Below are 26,477 nucleotides of genomic sequence, written 5' to 3'. Positions count from 1 at the left end.
CAAGGTATATGCTTCTGAGCTTCTCTGACTATTGCCACATTTCCAAATATGAAGGTACTGCTGTGATTGCCGGACTGCCCCTTTTCTTGGCTTGACCATAACAAATGAGGCATAAAACTGATCAGAGTGAATTGTTGCCCCATTTCAGGCCAAGAACCTGATTACATCAAACTCATTTCTTCATATACACAAAACACTAGTGTTGAATAGTGTTAATTTTTGGTTTTATTTATATGTTCTCTGGTGAAAACAAAACAAAGCAAAATTGCATCAAATATAGGGTTTGTATTTAGAAATCTGGAGTCTTTAAAAATTCTTAAAACAATGCCTAGTTTACTGATGAAGAAATTGTAATGCCAAGAAGTTAAATAACATATTCAGGTTTGCCCAGCTATTACTGTATGCATTTTTAAAATTAGAGCTCCTGACTTTAAGTTTCATCTTCTTTTACATGTCGTTGTCTTAAAGATAGAAATGCTAGAAGAAATATTATGCTTCGGTGTTTCCCTTCTTTGTAATGTTTTACTGTGGTTTTTTCTTTCTCTCCTCTCCCTGCCGTCTTCTGCTGTTCTCGTTTGCTTTCCCGTTTTCCATGGCAATGCAGGGCAGTTTTGATGGGTGAGATTTAACATTCAATATATAGGCCTTAGGTCCTGGCTGGTATGGCTCAGCAGTTAGAGTGTCGGCCTGTGCACCAAAGGGTTGCTGGTTCAATTCCTGATCAAGGGCATGTACCTCAGTTGCGGGCTCACTCCCCGTCCCCCCAACCCCCCGTCAGGGCGAGTGTGGCGGGGTCCGGCAACCAGTCGATGTGCCTCACTCACATCAGTGTTTCTCTCCCCCCTGCACCCCCACCTTCTACTCTCTCTGAAAAGCAACAGAAAAAACTAATCCTCAGGTGAGGATTAAAATACAGAGAGAGAGTCCTTAGGTCAGGTTTCAGAATACCCATAAATTTATAGATGAACCCAGGTTGGTCATTTATAATATATTGGACAAGTCACTTCATCATGCTAAATATCAGACCTCTTCATGTTCAGCTGTGATGTGAGTGAGGTGTTGATGTTCTGCTAAGAACCCTAGTAAGCTATGAATTTAGCATCATTTCCTACTTCAATTATTTGGGACATGAGCAGTGTGGAAAGAAAACAAACATCACACATAGGAGCAAACGCAGTTTATTCGTAAAATACAGACTGCTTATAATATGTGCAATATTTAGATAGTCTGGGCATATGTTGCAGCTTGTGTCAGAATCTTTTTTTTTTTTTTTTCTAATGGCTGAGCAGTGTTCCTTGTGTGGATGTGCTACCTTTCGTTTATCCAACAGTTTCAAATGTTGGTGGACACTTGTTGTTTATTGCAAAAAAATGCTGCCATGGATGTTCATGTATATTATTGTGGATACAAGCATCCCTTTGCTCTGGATAAACATCTAAGAGTGGATTTGCTGGGTCGTGAGGTTTCACCTCTCCACAGGGACTGCACCATTTCAGTCTCTCCAGTCTTTTCCACATCCACCAACACTAGTCATTGCTCACCCCCACCCCCATCCTAATGATGTTGAGCATCTTTTCTTGGGCTTATTGGCCATGTCCATCTTCTCTGGATAAATATTAGCTCAGATCCTTTGCCACTTTTTTCCTTGGGTTGCTTATCTTTTATTGAGGCAGAAGAGTTCCAGAGATATTCTAGATTTGCTTTCACTCTGAAAAGAAAACCTTTAAAGCAATTTTAAGGCAGTTGCAACTTCATTAAGATTAACGCTTTTTTAAAAAGCCCTTTGGCTTCTGGTAGTGTTCTTCCAGACACTCAGAGAAGATCCCACCTGATTCCAAGGTGGTAGGTAGAATGTCTTCATGACGTAGCATGGACAGAGCTAGCGCTGTGGAGGCTTCACAAAGTCCAGTATCAATTTCAGCTACACTGGTGTTAAATAAGCAAAAAGCGCTCTAATTCACCGTTCATCATTTCTGTAACTTCAAACATTGAAATAATGTTTCCTGAAGTTTTGTACAAGCAAAATATCTAAGCTACCCCAAATTAGATGACGGTGTGCCTTTGACATTTGAGTTTAATATTTGATGCCTTGCCTTAATCCATGCTACTCCCAAAGGCCAGTGGTATGTAGTGATTTGTGATTTTGCCTCATTGTAAATTTTAATTCCTTGCACTCTGAGGTTGGGTTGTGGAAACGAGTCAGTACATGGGATTAGCTTCTGATTTCTGCTTTGCTATGCCTTCCTCCTTGTTTCATCAGAAGTAAACAACAAAGCGAGGGGGGGCAAAACATCACACAGTCATTTTTCATGAAGGAGATAATGAGTGATAGCAGTATTCAATAATTTGAAGATTTGTAAAGGTGTTAGGTCCACACTCCGTTAGTAGCTAATCAGAGCTACCCATTTCTGAATATTTTCTCTTTATTTCACATGTTTACTGTGCTTTTACAAGTTTATTGCCTGGGGAGGCATGATTTTAATAAGAGAAAAACTTGTAATGCGTCATAGCCCATCTGTGAGAGTATTTGCTCTTCAAAAGGACAGTTGCAGGGTGACTCGTCCTAGTTTTCTTTTATGTGTCTATTAGTTAGTCCTAAATAAATTATTTATTAAGCCTTTGGGCTTTGAGAGCCATCAGTGTATGTCTGTGTATTGTAGTCTTTTGGATTTTTTTTAACTGATTAGATTACACATTCATCTCTCCTAGAACCACCAAGACCCATTGCTCCTCCCCAGCTGCTCGGTGTTGGGCCTACATATTTGCTGATCCAGCTAAATGCCAACTCCATCATTGGCGATGGTCCCATTATCCTGAAAGAAGTGGAATACAGAATGACATCAGGTTCCTGGACAGAAACCCATGCAGTCAATGCTCCAACCTATAAATTATGGCATTTGGATCCAGATACTGAATATGAGATCCGTGTTCTACTTACAAGACCTGGTGAAGGTGGGACGGGGCTCCCAGGACCTCCTCTGATCACCAGAACGAAATGTGCAGGTAAGACTAAAGAGCAGGCCACTCTGCCTAGTGACAAAATATAGCATAAAGCATATAATATAATAATATTTAAAGTTCTAATTCTTTGGTGCATGACGTAATCTCACTATTCAAAGAGTTTGAGTGAATTTGGTAAATCACACCCTTGGCTGTGTCATAATTTGACTGATTTAGGAGCAGTGGGAGTTTCTCTGTTATTTTGTATTCATAATCTTTTCTTTCATGGTAATTTTGCTCAGTTTGCTTGTATTTACCCTCAAATCTCTGATAGACTCAGATGAATGTATTGAGAACAAACCTTGGCAATTCAAACACATGTTGAATGCCTCTCTACTATGTGGGAATTGTCTCCCTTGACCACTGCAGAGGCCTGTCTAATAATGTAAGAAATGTTACTGTGAACTAAGCCTTGGTGACCAGCTCTTCTATTTCAGGAAATCCAGTTGAGGACTGAGTGAACAGCTTGACATTTAGCTGTAGAACGCACAGAGGCCTGCCTTATGATTGCCTTGTTATTGCCCTCCCTATGCCTGAAACAGTGGTGAAAATAATAACATGGAGAAAACACAAAGAAAACATAAAAGTGAAATGAAAAGTAATATATAAACATACATCCTAGTTCCTTATTCTACCATGTTGTTATAGTGGAAGGAATTCTTAGCTATTTATTAAAAGCCACTGGAAAGTTGAATCGTCTAGGTTATTAGAGTGCATTTTTTAGTTCACTGTTTATTTTGTAATTGAAAATAGTTTAGTTGAAAGACATTTTTATCTATCAAGCATTATGTTGAAACACCTGCAGAGTTAGTACATGGGTCTATGCATCTTGAACATTTAATGATCTAGGTTCTGAAAATTGAAAACGAAGACTGTGGGGATTTATGAAAATGCAAATGCCTGCAGAATGTCTTTTGTTTCTTGAACATCTGTTTAGCATTTATAATATTTTGGGGCTACCCACATAGAATACTGATCTAAAATCAAAACAAAACTCATGAAATTACTTTATATACTGTCATCCTTAAATATTTTTAATCTAGCTTAATTATATATATTAATATATCTTATATTAATGTTGAAAGCTTTTCACAAATAGAAAGTTTAATCGCTCAATCATTAGTCTGAGATTTAGACAATAGTGAGTCTACTAATTTGCTGATTGGTGTCATGCATTGATCCTATGTTTGAAAAGCAGCTTAACTCAGAAGACATTGGGTAAGTTTCCATTGCTCAGCCTAAGTCACAGATTTTGCTTTACAAATTATCTGTACTGTTGTGTCCTTTCATTCTAAGTAATGCGACAAATTGTTCTTATGATAGTAGGTGAACTTTTATACGGGAGAGAAGTTTGGGCACAGGTTCACTCCACAACTTCAACTAGTCAGAGGAATAATTAAAGAGAAGACAGTGTTGAAGCTGAGCTCATTCTGTCTTCCAGAATTAATATTCTATGCTAACAGAAAACAATTAACAATGGGGTTCATTTTACAGAGGATATTGCCTATACATTTTCAAATGAAAATTACCTTTTGTCTACATTTAATTTTTATGACATTGAGACATGATTATATACAAATTAAAATAATAGTAGTAATTTTGCTATTCTAGGGGTCTGCCTCTTGACTCCCTGTGCCCAAACTTCTCTTTTTAAATATCACATCTGCCTTCTTATTTTTTATTTTCTTCAAAATAGATCGTTAAAAATTAACAATACCACACAATGTATTGTTAATAATAATACCATTTTGTTTAACTTAGGAATTACTTGATATTGGTTATTGGTGTGACGGCCAATGGAGATGGCAAGTAAATGGGATTTTGTTTTAAAGCTAGGTATGCCGTGTTAGTGGATGAAAACATGTTAATGAGCATTCGTTTATCCTCATTAGATGCTTATGTTCAGAATCTATATGAACTGCAATTGAAATGCATATTGAAATGCAATAAAAATATGACTAGGAAGTGCTTCGAGGTATTTTATTTTAAGAATAATCTTATCTGTGTGGGAGGGGATAGAGTAAAAATAACATACACTCATAACTGCTTTCAAATTTATAAATGCCTTGACATTTTAGAATTATTATTGGCCTTTTTTCCTAAATCTTTATTTGAGAAACATTTAATTTGTGGGCTCTCTAGCATACAGTGGATCAGGGTCTCTTGTAGTTTTCATTTCAACTATAGAAAGGTTATTTGTTTTTAAAACTATCTTTCACATTTGTTTAGTCTTTGTCTCATGTTTATTCATTTATTAATATCCTTATGAAGTTGTGTTTGATACAGATTTTTATGGTAAAAAGGTACTTATAGACTAGACTTTTACATACATTATAGATTTGAAAGAAACTGGGGTTACTCTTTTACTAGGAATGTCTACTAAACTTGCTCTATTGTTAGAAAAGGAGATAAAGCTTATGAAAGCATATATTGTATTAATCATTAAACAATCTTTGAAAAGGAGAAGTTGAATATAACTGATAAACATTAAATATCTAAATACAGAGTGAGTATTTAGATATTCAAGACTCACATCCCTTTCTCCAAATATGAGATCCCTCAGACTTCACCAGGACCAACACTGGCCTCAGCCTGGTGTCCTATAACAGCTAAACAAAACACAACTGATGCTAACTGCGATATTATCTAATACTTAGTATAGATTTCAAATGCTTAATAATTCTTCATGAAATGGTTGTGTTTTCTTGCATGTAAGCTTTTCCCACAAGGGCTGGCGCTTAGGGAGTGTTAATGAAACAGCCATTATTATTGCTCTTATAATCATCATTAATGAAACTATGTGTTTGTTTGTTTTTATTTAATGAACATGTATTACTTTAAAATTAAAAGTAATCCATTTGAAAAGCAAAAAATAAAATAATTCCTAAATCTGGGGAAATGATCCCTTTGAAACCCCAATCATAGCTTTTGGAGCAGTTGCGATCTAATTGTATTAAAGAGTGCAAGCTCTGAATACTGGTTCTGTAATTCACTCCATTTTAATCAGGACTGGGAAAATGCCATACTGTAGTGGTAGTGTTTTACCATGAATATCAGGTGATCGGATAAATGTTGATTGTTTTGATATAGCTATTTTAATACACCCTGCATGTTAGACCACCAGGAAACCTAACAATAAGTATAAAATCTTTGCTGTCTTTGTGTCTAATAGCAATTTCACATGAATTTCTTGTAATAACAAAGATGTAGTGATTATTTTCTGCCTCTGAGGAATTCTTATTTTATTTTGGTCCATCACAGAGGAACAATTTTTTGCTATTAACTCCCAATCAAAAAGTACATTAGTAGTAATTTACTAAGTTAAATATTCAGTTTGAATGTATTTAAGCTATTGAATTTTTATTCCTGGGAATAGTATATTTCTTTTCTTGGCAGAAATCTGTCTCCAAATAACTTTGCAACAAGTTAATTAAATGATTTTATTTGTGTGTCAATGAGGAAATTTTGTATTTCAACACGAAAATGTAGATTTTTATAGTTAAGTATTGATTAATACTGCTTTATAATTAGCACATGAAGTGAATTACCATGATATTTTATTTTCGGACCAATCCTGTGAATTACATATATTATCATCCCAATTTTGTAATTCGTGAAAGTAAGACTCAAAAATGAAACAAGACTTATCTAACATTAGACTACTCAGCAGCTATGGCTCAAACACATTTTCTGAAAAAGGGTTTTACTTAAAAAGCCTGAATTTTTTCCACTCTTTCTCCCACTGTAGGTGACTTTTTTTTTCTCTTTCATGAATAAATGAAAGTATAATAGGTAAAATCTGGACAGGATGTACATTTTTATAAATAATCTCTGCATGGTTAACTTATTCCCTGAAAAACATAGTTTGAGATCTGTAACTTCACTTTTATTGAAAGCACCATTCATTAACATGCTTAAAACTCAAGCTGAATATTTTAAAGTCAAAAAAGTGTTTTAAAATGTTTAAATTTGTCCGTATCTGAAAATGTCCTACCCACTTGCCAAAGCTTTCCTTCGTTTTGTTTTCTTTCTAAAGTCCTTTAGCATCCCTGGCAGGGAAGTGACCTGAGCAGGGTCTCTCCTGCCGGGCCAGCTGCTGGTTGCGGCCTCTGCGCACCGAGGGGTTTGATTGTTTTGCTCTTAGCTTACAGCCTGGCCCATGTTATTGCTCACATGATGCTTCTTCGGGCATTTCATAAATTTTTTTAAAAGTATAAATGTGAAGTTGTCTTAAATGGGAAATAATTCAAAAACTTCATTAAACAATCAAAGAAAGGACACTCATTTTGTATGTGTGTGTGTTTCCCCTGGGTATACCATCTGGTATTGCAGCTAAGAAAATATAGTTTCTCTTTTTCTTATTAAATGGAAATAAATTATGCCATCCTCCGAAATAGTCTGCATCACATGCTTTGGCAATTGCATGTTAAAATTGCTCTTTTAAATTGCCTTCTGCTTCTGGGTAGCCCATTGTGGCGCTGCATTATGATTAACTGGCATTTTAGCAGCATCTCCCTCACGGGGAAGGTCAAGAGTTCAGGTTGTCCAGGATGTGATATATTTATACAGTTGGGAAAACTACTTTCTACTCTTATATTGAAGTTCTATGCTCTTGGCAATTTTCAGTGAAACATGTAAATCTATGAAGCAGTGAAAAGGAGAGTGTCTTATTTTACACGTAAACATTTACTAAAGATGCATTTTTTTCTCTCCTAAATGCACAATGGAAGGAAAAACAAAACAAATTCAGTCATGTACCAGAAACCGCAAGGTGAGGAATTGAATTTTGGCCTTATGGCTACAACTTCATCAGCACAATGGAACCATATATTGATTTTTACTGTGGTCCAAGATAGTTATCAGTCACAAAGACTAGGTATCATTGAAACTCAGCCTTGAGGTTAAAACAAATAAACAACTTTTGTTAGCATTGGTATGGTTTCCAGTGTAAGGAAGACATCCCTGAGCTTTAAGTTGAAGGCTTATATCAATAATTATTTTTAAATGTTTTAAATGTATTAATTTCTTATATATGATCTTCATATGCCTTCTTTATTGTTTTTGAGCAAGAATTTTAAAAGGCAGTGTTATTATTTTGAAATGAAAAATAACGAAAAACTATAAAGTAATGAAAAGCTGTTCTTCAATTTTCTTAAAAATCTAAAAGTGTAAAATTCTTTCTTAGATTTTTCTTTTTTGTGAGTGATAACCTGATTTTGTTTTTCAGATTCTGTCAAGAATATTTCAGTTTGAAAGGCATTTATTTAGAAAAACTTCTATTGGTTTCTTCCTTTATTAACAGCACTGGCTTAAGTACTAGATCTTCAAAGTTATACAAGCACTTAGGCCTCTAGTAATCACCAGGAACAGACCTATAAACAAGAGTAAAATGCAAAGTGGTGGAAATTTAGAGGAAGAAGCTGTTCTTTAAGGGAGTGGTTTTGATAAGCTGTGACCAGGAAAGGATGGCTTTTAAGCTGGGTCTTAAAAATGAACAGTGGGCTTTTAAGGCAGAAAAGAGTAGAAAATAAATTAAAAACAGAAGAAACCACATGTTTAACCCAGTAGTAAAGCTTGCTGCTGATTTTGGGGCTCTGAAAACAGATGGAACATTGGCTGTCTCTGTGCTGTGGTAGAACTGAGGCTACAGGTGGAATGTGGCCAGGTCCCAACATGGTCCAGGCTGCTGTCCTCTTGCTTTTAAGAAACATATTAACATTACTAGATTTGCTTTTATAAAAAGATCACCCCATTACTGTGGAAGATGAATTTGAGCTAAGGAATGACTGAGAGCAGGAGGGACTATGAAAACATGCTTAGAAAAATTTTAAAATATTCTGGCTATCATCTTGTCTACATGTCTCTCTCATTTTCTGTCAAAAACAGGAAATATAAATTCCTGGAAAATATTGTCATTCCTAATAATCAAGAAAATTCCTCTCATTAAAGGATTTTAAAGTCATTTTATAGGTGATCTAACTTACTTCATTGTTTAATTTACTTTTCTTTTAAAAATGTGTACAGTTTCCAATGTCATTACATGTATTCAAAACCCATGATACAACACATTATTGTAGAGGAAAAAATTATGAAAGATTGCAGAGAAATTCAAGAGCTACCATGCTTTTGATGAGATATTTACTTATTTCATAAATTTTATTGAGGGTGAAAATTGTATACATTGTCACACTTAGGACAGCAGAAGATACATTAATAAGACAGGATTCCCACTCTTAGGAAAGTGACATTCTAGTGTTAGAACCGTAATAACAACAAAACCATAAGTGATATAATAAAAACACAAAGTACTTTGGAAATCCAGAGATGAGAGGGATAATTTCTGACCAAAGGTTAATTTACTCAAGCAATATTTTGAATGCACTATTACCCTTTGTTTTCTGAAAATCTGGATTAACGCTTCTGTTGAAAAAACCCATAGCCTTATCTCTGATTTCTTAACTGTGAAATGATGCATAAAACAATGGTTAGCCAGTTGTCACCATAAGGATGATTTACCTTCTTTCTTTTCTTTCCACCAACACATAGTGAAACTATAGGCCAGATGGTGATATTAAATGGAAAATATAATTCATACTTTACTTTAAATCATCAAAATAATTTATTTGGTTATTTGAATTCTCTGGGGTCTCTGGATGATAGAAATGTTATTTTAAATTTCTATGGAACATATGTGTTCTAAATTTCCACAGTGTAGGGGGGAGATATATTTATAATGTAATCAACTTCTGTTAACTCTGCTAATGGTCTATTATGCTAGGAACTCCCAGCAAAAGATCCATGAAAGCTGAACAAATATGCAAATCATCTTTCCATCTACCTGTTTTTGTTTTTTACCTCTGGCATGGGATGTCTAGTTAACCATATACACGGTTCATGAAACATTTCCTTATAGGGAACATCTTTAGTAGCTGTGTAATTAACTTTACTAAATAGAGTTGGGTTGCTTTGAGCTCGTAATTGCCTTCTAACTTACTTTGTTGCTAGAAAGCATTTGTTAACCAGTAAAAATGACACTATTTTATTTATCTGTAGTACTTTACCGCATGCTGAGTCTGTTAACGATATCATTAAGTACTCTTTTTATTGGCTTCATTTGTTTTTATTGAATTTTGCATACTACAATAAAGCTGACAGGTGGAAATGATTTGAATAAAGCATCAGTCCCATTAAATGTCTTAGATTTTCCCTCTGGTCCTAGGTGGGGTTTTTTTGTTTTGTTTTGTTTTGTTTTTATCCTCAGAAAGTAGAAATAAAAATAGAATGATATTTCAATAATATCTTAAATGATAATAACCCAAGAGTGGCTGAAGAAGAAATGACCCAGATAGAATTAGAAAGCTGTGGATGCAGAGAGTGAACACTAAGGCATGTGCTGAATATAAAGATGAGTCCAAGGGACTAAACCTGTGAGTGTCAGACTGTGCTTACCCTGGTGCATAGATTGTCCTTGACCTCCTCCCTCCTTTTTACCTAGAGAATCTAACTCTGTCTTCGGTTGTCACTCCCTGTTTTTTCCCCCTTATTTAAACTATAATTTATTTTCTTTACTTCAGAATAAGAAAGGCAACTGTTTCATTGGCATTGACCTCTGTACCCCACCCCTCCAATTCAGTCATGTTTTCTTGAGCAGTGGTACAGATTCATGATTATTCTTAAACTCACTTATCCAGACCCATCTTTGTTATAATTAGCATTTTTGGAATATGTTGGTTACTCTGCAATTTCTTGAATGGAAAAAAAAATGAATTTTTAAGGATGTATCTTATTTTCATCATTCAACTTGGCTCTCAACTAAATCTGAAGATAGGCTCATCCTCATAAAGTATCACTTTCTGGTCTCCACTGTCTTTCTGCAAAATATGGCTTTATTATAGCTAACAAATGATGCAGGGATGACTCTTCCCTTCTATTTTTCTTCTCTGCCAACCTGTATATAAATTGCAGTGAGAGAAAAACATATTATAAGAAAAAGATAATGAGTGGATCCTAATTTTGAGTGTTCTAAGTTAAATGAAACTTTGTAAACCCCATAAAAACTTCAGTGGGCAGAAATCCGTGCCTTTATGTCACCCCAAGCAAGATCTGTGCAAATTTGGCTGTCACTACATATGACACAGCCTAGAAAGCATTGAGTGATGTCCATTTTAATTGTCTCAGCCAAGTCGTCTGGGTGAAGTTTGAGTTTAAATAGCTCATCTTTCATTCTCTGCCTTTGTTGTTATTTCCCATCTCTGCATAGTCCTTCGCAATGAAAGAATAATAGTCAGAAAAAGGTTTATCTTTACTTGATACTTACGTTATTTTTAACCATATATTTTATCATGTAATATCCACCCCTCAAAATATACAGACATCATGGTTTTTGTCCTAATGTTACACATAAAGCACACCAATAGAATTCTGCTTGATTTTGAAAACAATAGAGAGAGAACTTTTGCTCTGAATCCCGCTTCCAGCTGACTCAGATAATCCTTTAGCGCCTGCCTCTGCTTCACTCTGGCTTACTGTCTGTCCACAGAGGGCAAAACTCATTATTTTAAGGCTAAGTTCCATCAATGAACCTGTTACTTTGGGAAAAGGTCAGCTCTTTGAATTACATTAATATTTGATTTTTTTTTTCAGCTTAATTAAACCAATTTGGGTTTTCTTTGAAAATTTTAGTCAATTTTAGCAATTTAGATACCGCCTTAAAAATCATACTACTGAGGAATACTGAAGAGCAGAATCGGCCCGTGTCCCCTTCCAGGCTTCTCCATTCTCTCCTGGGGAACTCTGCGTCGTGTGTGTGCGCATTGTGCTCTCAAACGATAAGCGCTGCTCTGCCCCGCCCCGCCCTGCCCAGGAGAAAGTGTGCCGGGGACACTGACTCCCCCTAAGCTGGAGGCTCCTTGCGTGAGTCCCAGATTTTACAAAGAGCTCTTTAGAATTCATACACCCAAATCACTTTTTAACTAAATTATATATAACAAAGCATTACACTAAATTTCACAAATGGAATTTTTTCAAAGAGCACTTATTATGCTCCACTGTTTATGCAACTGTTGCCATTTTTGTCAGCGCAGTATTATTTTTCTCAGTGCCTGTGGTTTTTGCTTTAAGTTGTAAATGTAAGATATGTACAATATTACAGTCTGCTTATTTTATTTGCCACCATCTTATCCCATTTCCTGTGTTTCTACAGGATGTTCTAACAGTCATCTTGAATGATTGTTTAATATCCTACCAGACATATGTTGTACTAGAATATATTTAACCACCCTTCTAGTACTAAAAATTTGGACTACCTCCAATGATTGGCTGTTTTAAATGCTTCAGTGAGGATTATGCGTACATCTTTTATGTGCATGGCTGGAAAGTTCTTGACACATGCTGTTCCGTCACTCTGTCCTAATGGCATCAGCAAGGACATGCATGCACTCAGGCAGCTTTAGTGTAAGAAAGCACCTCGTAATGAAGTCCAGCTCCCCCATTTGTCACCATTCTGGGCATTTGGTCTCAGTAGCGACATAATTTGATCAATAACAAATAGCTCTTTGATGAGAAAACCAAGACTCTCATTCATACAGTGTTTTCTTGTTTTCCTTTACGTGAGCATGTCCTGTGTGTCAAATGCTGCCTCGGTGCTGAGCGTTCTAAGATGAAGACTCTGCTCTGCAGCCCCTCCGCGGCTAGAGAACCATTGTCATTAGCAGTTCACACGGATCAAGTACTTATTATGTGCCAGGCACCAGTGTAAACTCTTAGATTCACATCCAGGCTGCCCGAGTGGATTTTTATGCTGAGCTGCCTGGAGAGTTTAGAAGATAGGCATTCAGGTAAATAATTAGACCAATAAGTGTATAATAGATTGTGATTTTTGGTTCTGTGGGAGCACAAAGGAGCCTTGAAGTAGGAGTAGTATTTCATCAGGCAGCAGATCATGAGCATTAACAGCAATGAATTCATGTTCTTGAGTCAGTAAAATGGAGATTGAAAGCTGGCTCTCATACTTACTACTGGGCAAGTAACATAACTTAATCTCTCTAATGTTTCATACCGTCATCTGTAAAATAGTGATCAATAATGGAACCTGCCCAGTGTCATATTTGTGAGGTGACTTATGATGTGCTAAAGCTGAGAATTGTTTGTTAAGTTTTCAGGAATTTTGCCAGCTGCTTGTTAAATTATTCTGAAAAATAATTATACAAAAAATATCATATTATATTTTAAACAAAAGTAATAAGTACTCAAAACTTCCTTATTATTTTAATATATTGTTTCATTATCTGTGTCCTTGTGGCTATTTATGTTTATTTTATTTGTATGTTGAAGATACTACATAATAATATACTAATGTTCATCTCTTCTGTCTTGGGAGTATCACAGCATGGAAATTGGCAGATGCTACAAATCAGGGCCTTTTTCCTCACCACCTTCTCTGTTTTTTGGAGAGCCAAAAGCATTCTAAAAGGGGTAAACATTTTCTGCACACCACGAGAGATATGCATGCAAAATGCTTAATTAGCACAAAGGAGGCCCACAGTAAATATTAGCCATTACTGCATTACAAGCCATTTCATTAAAAATAGCTTTTATTGATATTTTAAAAATTACAAACATGCAGAAAATCTAAAAGGATGATGTTATGAATACCTGTAAATTTCCCATTATAATTTACCTTTGACTATATTTGCTATATCACATACTGTTCACCTATCCATCTTTTTATTCATCCATCAGTCCATGTTAATTTTTATACTAATACATTAAAATATTTTGTTTAAGGAAGTGAGTTTTAAAAAATAATTAATTTGAATTCTTTTCATTACAATGTTTGGAATGATTTGTTTCTAGAAGTGATTCCCTAGTGGTAGTTCAGGAAGAAGGATTGAAAGATTTCGGGGAGCTTAGAAGGCGGCCACGTCAGTCTAAGCAAAGATTGATCAGCGCCTGAGCTGAAGCAGTGGAGATAAGAATTCCAGCCAGGAGGCAGAGCTGAAAGAGGTTTGAGAGGTGCAATCAGTAGACTTTTGTGACACATTGCAAGTGAATTCTGGCTTGGAATATTAAGGAATAGGGACAGGTTTGAAGCTGAAAGAGTAAAACACTGGGGAAAGTGTTAGAAGGGAAGTAGCTAGGTTTAGTTTTAGAAATGAGGTATTTGGTAGGCAGTTATGTTCATGGGTCCACAGTTCCAGGGAGAGGGTAGAGAACAAATTATACCATGTTATTCATGTCAGAGTCATGGGCATGCTGTCCTTGGATTAGAAATTCAAGTAAGCCCGGCCGCGCGTGGTTCAGCGGTTGAGCGTCAGCCTAGGATCCGGGCGATCGGGGTTCGATTCCCGGTCAGGGCACATGCCCGGGTTGTGGGCTCCATCCCCAGTCGGGGGCGTGTGGGAGGCAGCCGATCAATGACTCTCTCATCATTGATGTTTCCATCTCTCTCTCCCTCTCCCTTCCTCTCTCTGAAATCAATAAAAAGATATATTAATAATAAAAAAAAGTGCTACTTATTAAAAAAAAAAAAAATCAAGTAAATTCATTCAACCACATTTAAAATAGTATTCTCTTTTTTTTTTTCCTGTGCGGGTGGAATTATACTGTGTATATTAGTATCTTATCGCATGAACTATTCAGATGACTAAAGCTGTTCATGTTTTTACATAAATAGCTTTAAAATATATAATGGCTGTTTTTTACTTACAAATCCATTAAACATGTTCAGTATATGCTTTATAAAAACAGATTAGTTTGTCAAATTGTGATATCCATTGGTGCATCTTAAATGTTTCCCATAAAAGGCAGGGCACAACACTGAGCCAAGGGCAGAAACAGCATTTTGCTTAGTGTTGGTTTTCACCAGCTGGTCTTAGGTGAACCTGCAGTGGGCTCATGCTTTTGAGTGCACTCCTGCCTTCTTTCTGGTGTTGTGACCTCCCGTGGCACCTCACTTCCCAGGCTCCTGGTGCCCTTATGCAGAGTGTGTGCCCTCAGGGACCGCCAGGCCGCAGCAGGAGAGGGTCATGAGCACTGTCCCAGGGATGAACGGCAGCACTGGCGTGCTCGTTCTTTGGGATGCTAGTATGAGACAGTGTGGCACTGATATCTTACTAGAACTTTGAAGCATAAAAACTTATTTTTTTTTAATTTTGTATCAAGTTCTACCTTGGAGTGCAAATAATTAGTTTGATTCCTTACACCCTCAAATCAGAAGCCTTTGTACAACAAACTTAAATATCTAGACTTTCCAAGGACTTGCACCAAAGCAGGGGATAAAAGGCTCCTGTGTATTTAGTGAAGGGCAGACGAAAAGTGTTTGTACTCTCAGATTTTAGTAGAATGTTCCTATAAACTAAGAAGTAGGTTGGCAAGAGTGAGATCATGTTATAATATAGCAGTACACCTATCATCTTAAAGAAATGACTCTACCATTGACTTATTGAAACAAAACCAGGGAGAATTTCTAGTGATTCATTCTTTCAGCTATCCCTTAGTCTGTTTTTTTAAACTTATCTTTATTGTTGAAAGTATTACAGATGTCCCACTTTTTCCCCCCGTTGAACCCTTCCCTCCTGCTCCCGCCCCTTCCCCATATTGCTTAGTCTTTAAATATAATGCAAATTCTATGGGTTAGGTTACTTGGATTTCTACTTTTTTAACTGATAATTTTTTCCTCGCAGTTACAATATTTTTATAAATATAATTTTGTAAATAATCAGGAAGCTTTTAAAAAGTCTATGTTTAGTGTAATCAGTTATTTAGTTGTTTACAATTTCAGTGAAAAGATGATTAAAATGCATTCTAAAATTAGTTGATCAATTTGTTTCTTTTTTATTAGGATGAGGTAATATCACCTCATATTATGAAATTGGCTCTGAGAGGAAGTGTCAGATTTGGAAATCTGTTAAGCTCCTGGAAATATGTTTTGACATAAATGTGTGTGTGTGTGTGTGTGTGTGTATATATATATATATATATATATATATATATATATATATCTTTGTAACAATAAAGTTGAAATTGGGTAATATTACTATTATCTTGAATTTAAAACCAAGAATTGATCTGATGAGTAAATCTGGTTAGAGTTAGAAATATTTTTTTAAAAATTAAGAGTTTATAATTACAGCCCTTTAAGATATCCATCATCAAAAATCTGAATAGTAGAGAAATAAATGTGTTCCTGCGTGTGGCAGAAGAGAAGAGTACAACAGAGATTCTATAATACAAACAGTACCTAATATTTTAATTTTCATGGGACTAGTAAAGCCTTTGAATTATCGTGGGTTTTAGCAAGAAACAGTGCATATGCCTTCAGTTAAAAATATATCCTCAGCCTGGACAGGTGATTTTTAAGGAATTTGGAGTGAGAAATCGTTTGGCAGTGTAACAAGGCATATTACAAGTGGCTGCCTTGCAAGGGAAAAAAGAGACAGACATTCTCCATTACTACCTACTGTTAAGGTGCTCGCATTATCCCCTAAACAAGCTCGTGCTTGGGGCAATAATCATGCACTGTCGGTTTTTTTGGTACTAATATGAAAGTACAGTTCAATCTTTTTGACAAATACTGCATCACTTCTGGCTGGGCAAATTTTCATCACTCAACCCCAGTTGATGTGTAAGGAGGTGGTGACACGCTGGCTGAAATGACTGTGGATCAGCTGTATTGAGGAAAGGAACATTTTACTTACGGTGTTCTTTTCCTTTCCATTCCCCTTCCGTCCCTCCCCCCGGACCCTCCCCTCATCTTGCCTGAATTCAGATCCATCCCACTTCTTTGTTCCTTTATAAGCTACAGCGCTATACCCAGGGATGGTTTACAGCGACGCTGAGGAAAGCTTTCCTTGGAAGCGTGTAGTTTGTTTCTTTGCTTTATTATTTTTTAATTATGTGTGTGCCTGCGTCCATGCGTAGCAGTGCAAAACCTGAGCGATTAAAAAACGTTGGGCCCTGGCTGGGTTGGAGCACCCTGTACACCCAAAAAAAGTTATGAGCTTGATTCCTGGCAGGGCACATACGTAAGTTGTGGGTTTGATCCCCGGACAGGGCACATATAGGAGGCAACCTGTTGATGTTTCTTGCATCAATGTCTGTCTGTCTGTCTGTCTCCCTTTTTCCCTCCCTCCCCTCCCCCTTCTCTCTTTCTCATCAATAAAACATATCCTCAGGTAAGGATTAAAAAAATTTGCTCTCTTAGGGGGGGACTCTTTCTCTAAAAAGTCCTATTATACAGTTTTTATAACCCTAGACTCTTAAAGTCATTCCTAATCTGTCTGTTGATGTGAAATATGGACATTTTGCCTTTTTGATCTTATACTTTTGTAGTTACAAGTTTTGTTCTCAATGATGCCCTTTGCAGTCGTGTGTGGTTTGGAAGTAGTTGTTTTAAATTTTTTCTTCTTTCCTTGTTATATCCGTATCTCTCATGAATTTGAATGAAAGCTTTATTACATTATTACTTTAAAAAATGACACATGAATTCTCAGTGCTAACTCCCATAGTGGCACTCCTGAGAAAGAGGTCACTTCTTTGATAACTTAATATGCCAGGTAAGATCTGTTTGTGCTTTAATTAAGTTATTGAGTTAGGAAATATTATCTTTTAAAAATGCAGACTAAAATCAATAGTTTTTCTTATACCCCAAATAAGATTGTAAAGTAATTGCCCATATCTTTAGTCTCTAGATCATTCTCTCCCAGTAGACGAGGCTGTGCTGAGTAAAAGCATAGAAATAGTTATAGATATTGATATGGATATGGGTATATATAAGTTAAGTGTACAGGAAGGTAATGAAGATATCTATGTCTATCTTCCAGATACACTCAAAGCTCCTACAGGCAGCACTCAGGAGCTGTCTTAGCCTACTTTGTAGTACTTGTGGCATGAACTTTCTAATTATATTTAATTCTGTGTTTTTAAAATTAAAATTTTAATTATGATATTTAAACTAATACTTCAAGAAATTTATTTTGTCAGTTAAAAATTTTTTGTCTTAGTAAATAAATTTTGAGTAATAATGCAAAACAAGATTACCTACTATAACAAAAATATTCATTTACTAGAATTTCAGCATTTATTTTCTTACTGCTAATTTAGTTTGTGTTTCAAATCAAATGTAAATTCTTTTCTCCCATATTAGGGTGTCCCAAAAAAATGTATACATATACACTTTGAATAATTATAAAGGCAGTATTTATTAAAATACATTTCATTCTCAAAATTGAGCTATCAGCTATTAAAGTGTGTACACTTTTTGGGGGTGGACACCCTATACATTGTTCTGGAAAGCACATGCAATTATCATAAAAATGTTTATGTTCATTTGTGATACTAGTATTAAAATAATGCACACACAAATATGGATATCTTTAAACTAACATGGCATATAGTTTTAGAAATTGGGAACTAAATGTTCAAATTAAGGAAATAATTTTATGAATTATACCATATCTGTATTAAATATTGTGTAATCATTCAAATTATACGTAAAGTTTTAATTTGAAGGTAAGATAATATTAAGTAAGAAAATCAAGGAACGATGAAATAAGAATAAAAATCTGGTAATAGTTTTAAAGGTACTTTTCTTATTTCATAACATTATTTAGTTATTCATTTATATAATTAAATATTTATTAAAGAAGAACATTCACCAAATACAAAGTAGAAAACAGAGATTGCTCTTTAGGGATGGACACATGGTTGACTTCAACTTTCTGACTTTGGTTTCTGTGTCTTTAAAGTTAGGATGAATGATTATACTAAAAAAGGGTTTATTTAAGGAAGAAATATACTCATGATATTGCAAGTTAACATAGTAAACTTAGTTCAGGATGCACGCACACACACATTTTTCTGTAAATATGTACAATTGAGCATCTCATAACGTCATGCACTTTGAACCATGCAATTAATTTAGGCTTGGGCTGTTTTTATTTCTAGGAAAATCTTTTTTTTCCCCTTTTCTTTTGAAACAAAATGCATGAAAGAATGAATTGAACTGTTACAGATTAGAAGATGTCGCTAGATTTACTGCTAAGACTGTGCCTGTGTGAGAACACATTTTCTGGCACTTATGGACCACACAGCAGCATTTTCATTCCAGTAACTTAGTTTGGGAGGGATTTCAACTTCTGAGTGCTATGTTTGCTTTTCAGGTGTAAAACATATCACTTTGCTTTGATATCAGAAGTTTTTTTAAACTCAAAACAAAATCTTTGGCCCTGAGCTAGAACTTAATTAAATTTTTCTCTTAAAGATAGGCTGTTAGTAACAATAACTGCACTGACAAATTTTTGTTTAGTACTTAGTTTAATAAAATGCCAGGTCAGATGCAGATCCTAAATTGAATTTGGGAGAAGGCACATAATATTTTAAAAAATAAATTCATCAGTTTCAGATGGTAATAATATTAATAAGTATAGCATGCCATAAGAATCAAGTCTATGAAATGTCCATTCTACTTTTAAATTTCGACCTACTAGAGCACTTAAAAGTAGAGAGTCTTACTATGGTTGGACTGCTTGGTAATTTAATGTTTCTGAAAATTATACAGGAATCGTTTCAGAATAGGAAATTTTGATAAAACTCATTTACCTTTGGATAGTAACCATGTGATGTAAAATGTAATTTAACTCTGTTGGGGATGGAAGGATAATAAGGAATACAGTCAATGTCAAATGTCTCAGATGAAAAACACACTAAAATCACAAATAGGAAATTAATTTTATCTGGTTGTTGTTCAATTTAGAAGTGAATCATCACCATCTTTTTTCATGACAAATATTAATGTAATAAACTGTTTTTAACTTGTATGGTTTTTAGCTTAAACTTATATGTTTAAGAATTATTTCACTTGTTAGAGTGCTTGCTCACAAAGAGTATGTTAATCTAATACTTAACTATTGAAATTAGACCCTTTTTTTCTGGTTGTGTACTTATTTCTGTGCCATTTTTTTCTCACCAACCAAGTTGTAATAATTCTGTGTTCTGGTAAGTTTTTCATATATATTTATGTATAGGGCATAGTACAGGCTATGTCTCAGTTAAGTCACTGGACTGATTCCCAAGAATTTTTTAATTTCATTGTTGATTAATTTTGGAGAAATTGAATATTTTATCCTGAGTGGTTATACTTTATTCCTAGTTGTCACCTTGATGCATACAAGATTGACTAGAAGAATATTAAATTGACCAGTACCTTTCAGGGGAAAGGTGCACTGGGGGGGGGGGGGAAATAGATGCATTCCGTTGGTTATGAGAGTAGACAAACATTATGTCATAGATTCTAATGTTATTAGAGAAGACCATAGATTTGGTTTTGAGCTTATTAGTAGTAAAAGCAAAATCTATATCAATTGATGACTGGGATGTTTATTATTGTTTATAATACACGAGCTAGTGTTTATCCATCATAGCATTCTAAGAACTGTGTTCAGTATTTGACACATGATTATGTGATTTATCATTGCAATGACCCTGCAAAGAGGTGATGCTGTTATATTTTCCATATGCAGAAAAAGCATCTCAAAGAATTTAGGTGTTTTGTTCAAGGTCACCCAACTATTAACCTGTTGAGCTAGGATGTGAATCTAGACACTCCAAAATCAGTAACCATATCCACAGAAGTCACAGTTTTTATAAGATAGAATAAGTCAATTGCTTCAAAAAATATATACCTGGTCTTAATTTTAAGGATCAGAAATCATATTTTCTGTGGGGCCTGATTCAAGGGTAAAATGGAGATGTCAAGAGAGATGTCTGTAATGCACATCCTTCAGGCAATCCTTAGGAATAGATCTTTGCTCTTTGCTGCTACCAAATTATTTTGTCTTGAGGCTATGAACAAATTGATTTTCTAAAAGCTGTGTGTCCTATGAACAGTTAATAGTAAAACCAATAGGAAGATTTGCTGGTTAGAATTTTAGTAACTTTGTCCTTACCAATATCTGAAAAAAATACTTTTATAACTGAGAGCTTAGTCTCGAAATTCTTCTGCCATGCAGAATTTTGATAAATATTCAATACTATTTTAAATAGTTTAAATATTTTACATATCTGTTTTACTTTTCTATCAACTTCTACATAACTATTAAACTACAATGCTTCTATGATATAAACTTTTGCAAAGATCGTAGTTTAGGTTTTACCTTCATTAATTTTTAATTAATACTTAAATATTCATTCATAGCACCCTATAAATTTATAATAAACTTTATTACTGATTTAATTAAGGCAGAGATTTTTTGAAAGTTTGTCTTAGTGAAGACAATGTAATAAATGTAAAAAATCATCTCATTATCAGTTATGAAAATCTCAGTTATTTGACCCTCCTTGCTTTTTGTACATTTTGGGTCTGCATCGTATTACTTTATGTATGTAAATATTTAAAAAGTAAGGTTCACATCTACTTATTTTCAGTGCTCATGAAGTTTGTTTGATTTCTGTTACATTTTTATCATAGTTTTAAATGTTGAAAACAAGTGTACAAAGAAAAAGAAAACAAAATCACCTAAAAGTTCTATCAGGCAGAAAAAAGTGATGATTAATTTTTGATGAGCTTCATTTCATACATCTCTGTATGTGTGCAAAGAGGAAAAAGAGAGGGGAAGAGTAAATGGTTGGATAAAATAATTTGCAAAAAGTTTTTCATATGTACTTGTTCTTAACAATAAATTATTTTTTATATAATAATAAAATGAGAAAGTGAAAAATAAAAACAAAATAGGTAAAACTGAAATAGCGACTTTCAGCTAGATAAAATTTTCCCACCACAAGTATTTCTTTCTTTTATTTCTTTGGTTCCTTCCTTTATTTTTTTTTTAATGCAATATGCCAAAAAGTCCTGGGAACTTTCATAACAAGTCTAAATATAACCTTACACAGGTAGAATTGATAGGATACATAGAATTTTTAAATTTATTTTTATTATTTATCGAAAGTTGGAGGTGCTGGAGTGTTCTGGTTTTATCAGAATAGCCATAATATACTGGACACCCAATTTCATAGCAACACCATGTACAAAACCCCATTAGAGATTAAGCGTTAGTAACCCGACATAAACAGTGGGTGAAGGTTTTCTTCTATGGAGAAAGCAGCTGAGATAAACATAGGGTCACAACCTGTGAAAACTAAGATTGTAGGATCATGCTTCACTTAAGAACTGTAGCCATGCTTTCTCCATGATGAGAGTTAGAATTAGAGTTGGTTGTGGGGTGTCCTCCAGAAGACGATGATCGCTGAGGGATCTGTGAGTGTGACAGGAGTCAGCTGTCAGGGAATTGGATGGAGGAGACTGGGAACGGAGAAATGGCTCTTAACCTGGGTGTTCTTGAATAAAACTCAGGCCACTGGAGAATTTTTTACATAAAAAAGAAAAAATTACATTTAATTTCCACTAATCTGTAACTCTAGTATTTCCTTGTGAATGAAGGCCATAACCTATGATAGTTTTAGTAAGTTGATGATTTTGTTTCCAACAATCACAACAGATATTTTGATATCACACTACAGATGTTGTAGATACTGTGAAATAGCACTTACTCATGATTATTTTGAAATTACAGTAGTTATTAATCTGCCTCTTTGTATTGCGTTACTAAATTAACACATCCATTATTATATCACATATTTAAAAGAAAATCTGATAACTGGTTTCACTCGTTATAACTGGTTTCACTGCTCTTCTCTGTGTTTTATGCTTCTGTAAAGCTTATTATAAGAGGACTAGACTTCCGTAGACGGCCACAGAGAGCCATGGCATAAAACACTGTAAGAACCTTTTCTATAAGAGGTAAGCTAATTCAGCTTGCTTTTAACCTGCCTTTTTGTCAAATATGACAATATCTTTCTGTTTTATCTGCCATCAAGCATAAGTTCTAATGGAAATTGAGAAATATATATTTTCTACGGAGCTATTAAATCATATCGTCTTATTTTCATGAAATAATTGTACCATATAGAATGAGAGGAAAGAAAAACTTGTAACTTATTTATGTCTGTTCCACCCAAAGACGTTCAAAACATCACAGTAAAGAAATGGCAGAATGAAAACTCCCTTTACAAAAATATCTCATTAGAATAAAAATGATTTTCTTTTAATAAATGGGGTGGAAACATCCTGAATAGTCTTGGGTTTTATTTTGATGGTTTGAAATAATTCTAATAACTGATATAGTGATAAACTAATGACACCTAAAACTGTGCAAATTTTAGACATCAACAGTCCCAGGCTTTTCTGTTTTCTAATGTATGTATTTGAGATCTTGATCACCATCTCTGAATGATGCTGTGCAGCTTGCCTCAATTTGTTCCACTGCCTAATTTTTAACATTAATAGACCTCACCCAGATAGAGTTAACTGGAGAGAGTCTGCTCTTTCTCTTATTAATTGAACACATTAAAAGGTATTTGACTCCTTGAACTGAAATGCAGCTTTCACCTAAGATTTTACAATGAATTCTTTCTAAATATAATCTGGTCTATTGCTTTTATCGCAGGATCTTTCCATATATATGAAAAGTGTAAGGTGGTTTTAGTGAGTGTGTTATCTGCGCCCACACATTGGCTTTCCGGCCACATACAGCCTTGGTGAAGCCGAGAAAGATCTAAGGCAGAGTCTTTCCTCTCCCTCACAAACCCAGACACAGGAGAAACAGGGGAAACTGAGTAAAATTAGATGAATGAGTAAGATTCAGTCCATTGATAATTGTCATATATACTATACATTTTTGTTTATACCTCTGAGATGTATGTTTTGAATATTATCAAAAATTAGTTAATCTGCTGTCAAACAACCGAGTCTTAAATTACAGCGTAATAGATAAACATCAACAGTAATCTCGCCGTTAGGCTGTATAATAGCGCCTTGGTACCTACTGTTATTTAAATGTCATCTCCATTTCCCTTTGCAGTGCGATGTGAACCTTGTGAGCTTTAAAATGTTTGGAAGTTAATGGCCTGTTATATGACTATAATAGTTCTTAGTGAAAGAATATTAGATTATATTATGCGGTTTGAAATGTAACTTGATCTCTATTTCATAATCATAAATAATGGCATAGTCTTGGTTGAAATTAAGGGCATTTGTTTTTCTTCTGCTGACACTTAATGTAAGTGAAGGATTTTTCTTTTTTTCTATCTTGTTAAACATATTTATTTTCCCATCATCACACCCTGGCTTCAGGGCAAAAAAGTAAGAGAATGAAATGTGCATCCATTGGAAAGGGTAGTGTTGTTTGTGAAAAATGGAATTAGAAAGTTATTATATTAAAGTTGGTAAACTCAGAAGCATTATATTCTGTCAGGACCAGTATGTGCCGTCGTCAGGCTTTGCGAGAGTTGTATTTCTTTTTAATTTTATTAAAGTTAAATTTGTATGGAAGCTAATGTAACTGACAAGAGGGAAATAGAAGCAATTGGCTTGCACTAAACAAGTTTGAATGGTTGTTAATGTGAGTGACTTTCAGGCAGTGAATGTCAGAGAACAGTAGATTACTTTCTTTACCTCAGGCGTTTTAAACCATCTCCTGTGGTAGACTGACATAATTTCTCTCCCTCTCTTGAAACTGGGAAGCAAAATAATTGGAGTCTGGTAATTTTGGCCTATGGCTGATGAAGATAAATCATAATGAGCTGTGGAACACACACTGACAATCCACATAGGGCTACTAGAACATGAACTCTCAGTAATGCATTAATCAAATATTGTTTCTCTCTGATTTATATTCAAGCAAGCCCTGGAACTGTTAATTATGAATGCAACCATCATTTGTTACTTTTGACAAAATTTCACAGGCTAAACAAATTGTTCCTAGATGTAAGCCATTGTGTCCTTTAGAGCATGGGCTAGAGTCTTTATCTTTTTCATTATGTCCATTTTATATGATTTTTAAGCTAGTATTTTTAACACAAACTGTTTGAGGTTTGAAAATAATAGAGGTGGAAGGGAATGCAAGACCATCTGGTCCAGCCCCTTTCCTTAAGGCTCATGAATGTGTAAATCATCTTGAACAGATGGAGGTGTAGTCATCTAAATTTTTTCAGAAATAGAAGTTGTAAAGCTTCCTTCAATAACTCATTTTTTGAATTTGATCACTCTGATTATTAAGGGACTTTTTTATATTCAAACTATTTTCATTTAAATCCACCTTCTAATGTCATTTTCTAGGCTTTTGAAGACAATCGCCTCAGTGTTTCACTTGGTCAATATAAATGTGTTAAACTGTGCACTTATTTAATACCATGTATTGATCATTTTTAATGCATTAGACACTGTACTAAGTGTTCGTTTATATTATTGCGTTCAGTTCAACAATCGGATTAGCTTAGGTATTATCTCCATATAGACTGAGCAAAGTGAGGTTCAAGAAAGCTAAGTAACGTGAACAAGACATATGTCTAATAAAAAACTGAGCTGTAATTAACCTTAAAATTTTTCTGACTCAATTCATTTTCACTGAACTATCTCCGCAGTATTACAGTCCAGACTCCTTCCCTTTCTGAGTTAAACTTCCATGACTTGTGGTCACTCTGTTTTGTACTGTGTTAATGAGTCCTTGCTGTAGCTAAAGTGTTTTTTCATGGTTTCTCAACCATTTTTTCATTACCACCCATTCCTCCCCCAGAGCCATTTTGGAATTTTTTAATCTCCTCCCATGAAAGTTTAATTCCTCAAATATACTGTATATCTGCATAGTTAAAATACAAGAGTTACAAATGTGTATGAACTTTGCCTTTTAATCTATGATTTCTTTCAAAAACCATACAAGAGTCTAAAGTTTTATAAAGAATTCAAATAATGAGTTTTATTCAATTTTTATTTCTTGCCTTAAATATTAAATTAGCTTGCACCGCTGCCTGAGAAACTGTATGAACTGAACATATCCAGCTTTATTATGTCCTGCAAGAATAGAGGAGTTAGAAGTAAGCCTCATTGGTAGGTTCTTATACTAGGGAAATAAAACAAAGATGTCAGGTTCCTTGGAGTTTCTGTATGTGGTGTGTGAAAATAGTCTGGGACTTTCATTTCATTCATTGAATTAAAATATGAAAAATTCAATCTTAACATTTTCATACCCCTCGGAGGCAGGCTCAGTACTCAGTTGTTCATGTAGATGCAACTGACAAACAGGTTTTTAGACTCTCTCCCTTCTAGAATAGTCTCCATTTCTTGTCTTTTTTTGTGAAATTTATTTTTGTTCTGTTCTGAATTTCACAACCCTTCAGATCTAGAGAGGCCTTTCAGTTGTGTCTTTTGTCACCCAAAACTAATTTTGACCTCACTGATGACCCCCTACATGGTCAGAAATTAAAAGGAGTATTATTAGTAAAACACAGGCAGTACGTCTGGCCCCCAGGATGGTATTCGTGTCTGTTAGTCCCGTGGAGTACAGAGGGCCTTTAGAAATTATTACCTGTGAGGGGAGGTTTTTCCAACTGTTGTGTTTTCCAGGTACCTCTAGTGAGTAAGGACA

The 26,477-nt window shown here is 34.8% G+C and overlaps 1 protein-coding gene across 2 annotated transcripts in view; it reads left to right on the top strand.

Annotated features, from left to right (window-relative positions):
* PTPRK (protein tyrosine phosphatase receptor type K) overlaps positions 1 to 26,477 on the top strand; it is a 434,061-nt gene that overhangs the window by 267,357 nt on the left and 140,227 nt on the right. For both annotated transcript variants that reach the window (XM_087817607.1, XM_087817606.1), the window contains exon 7: positions 2,710 to 3,003. In XM_087817607.1, the coding sequence (XP_087673733.1) occupies positions 2,710 to 3,003 (294 nt within the window). The remainder of the gene's footprint in view (positions 1 to 2,709; positions 3,004 to 26,477) is intronic.

The sequence above is a fragment of the Miniopterus natalensis genome, chromosome 5 (assembly GCF_054644295.1).
Source record: "Miniopterus natalensis isolate mMinNat1 chromosome 5, mMinNat1.hap1, whole genome shotgun sequence".
Taxonomy (NCBI): Eukaryota; Metazoa; Chordata; class Mammalia; order Chiroptera; family Miniopteridae; genus Miniopterus; species Miniopterus natalensis.
Note: the sequence above shows the minus strand (reverse complement) of the source record. Positions and strands in the feature narration are given on the sequence as shown.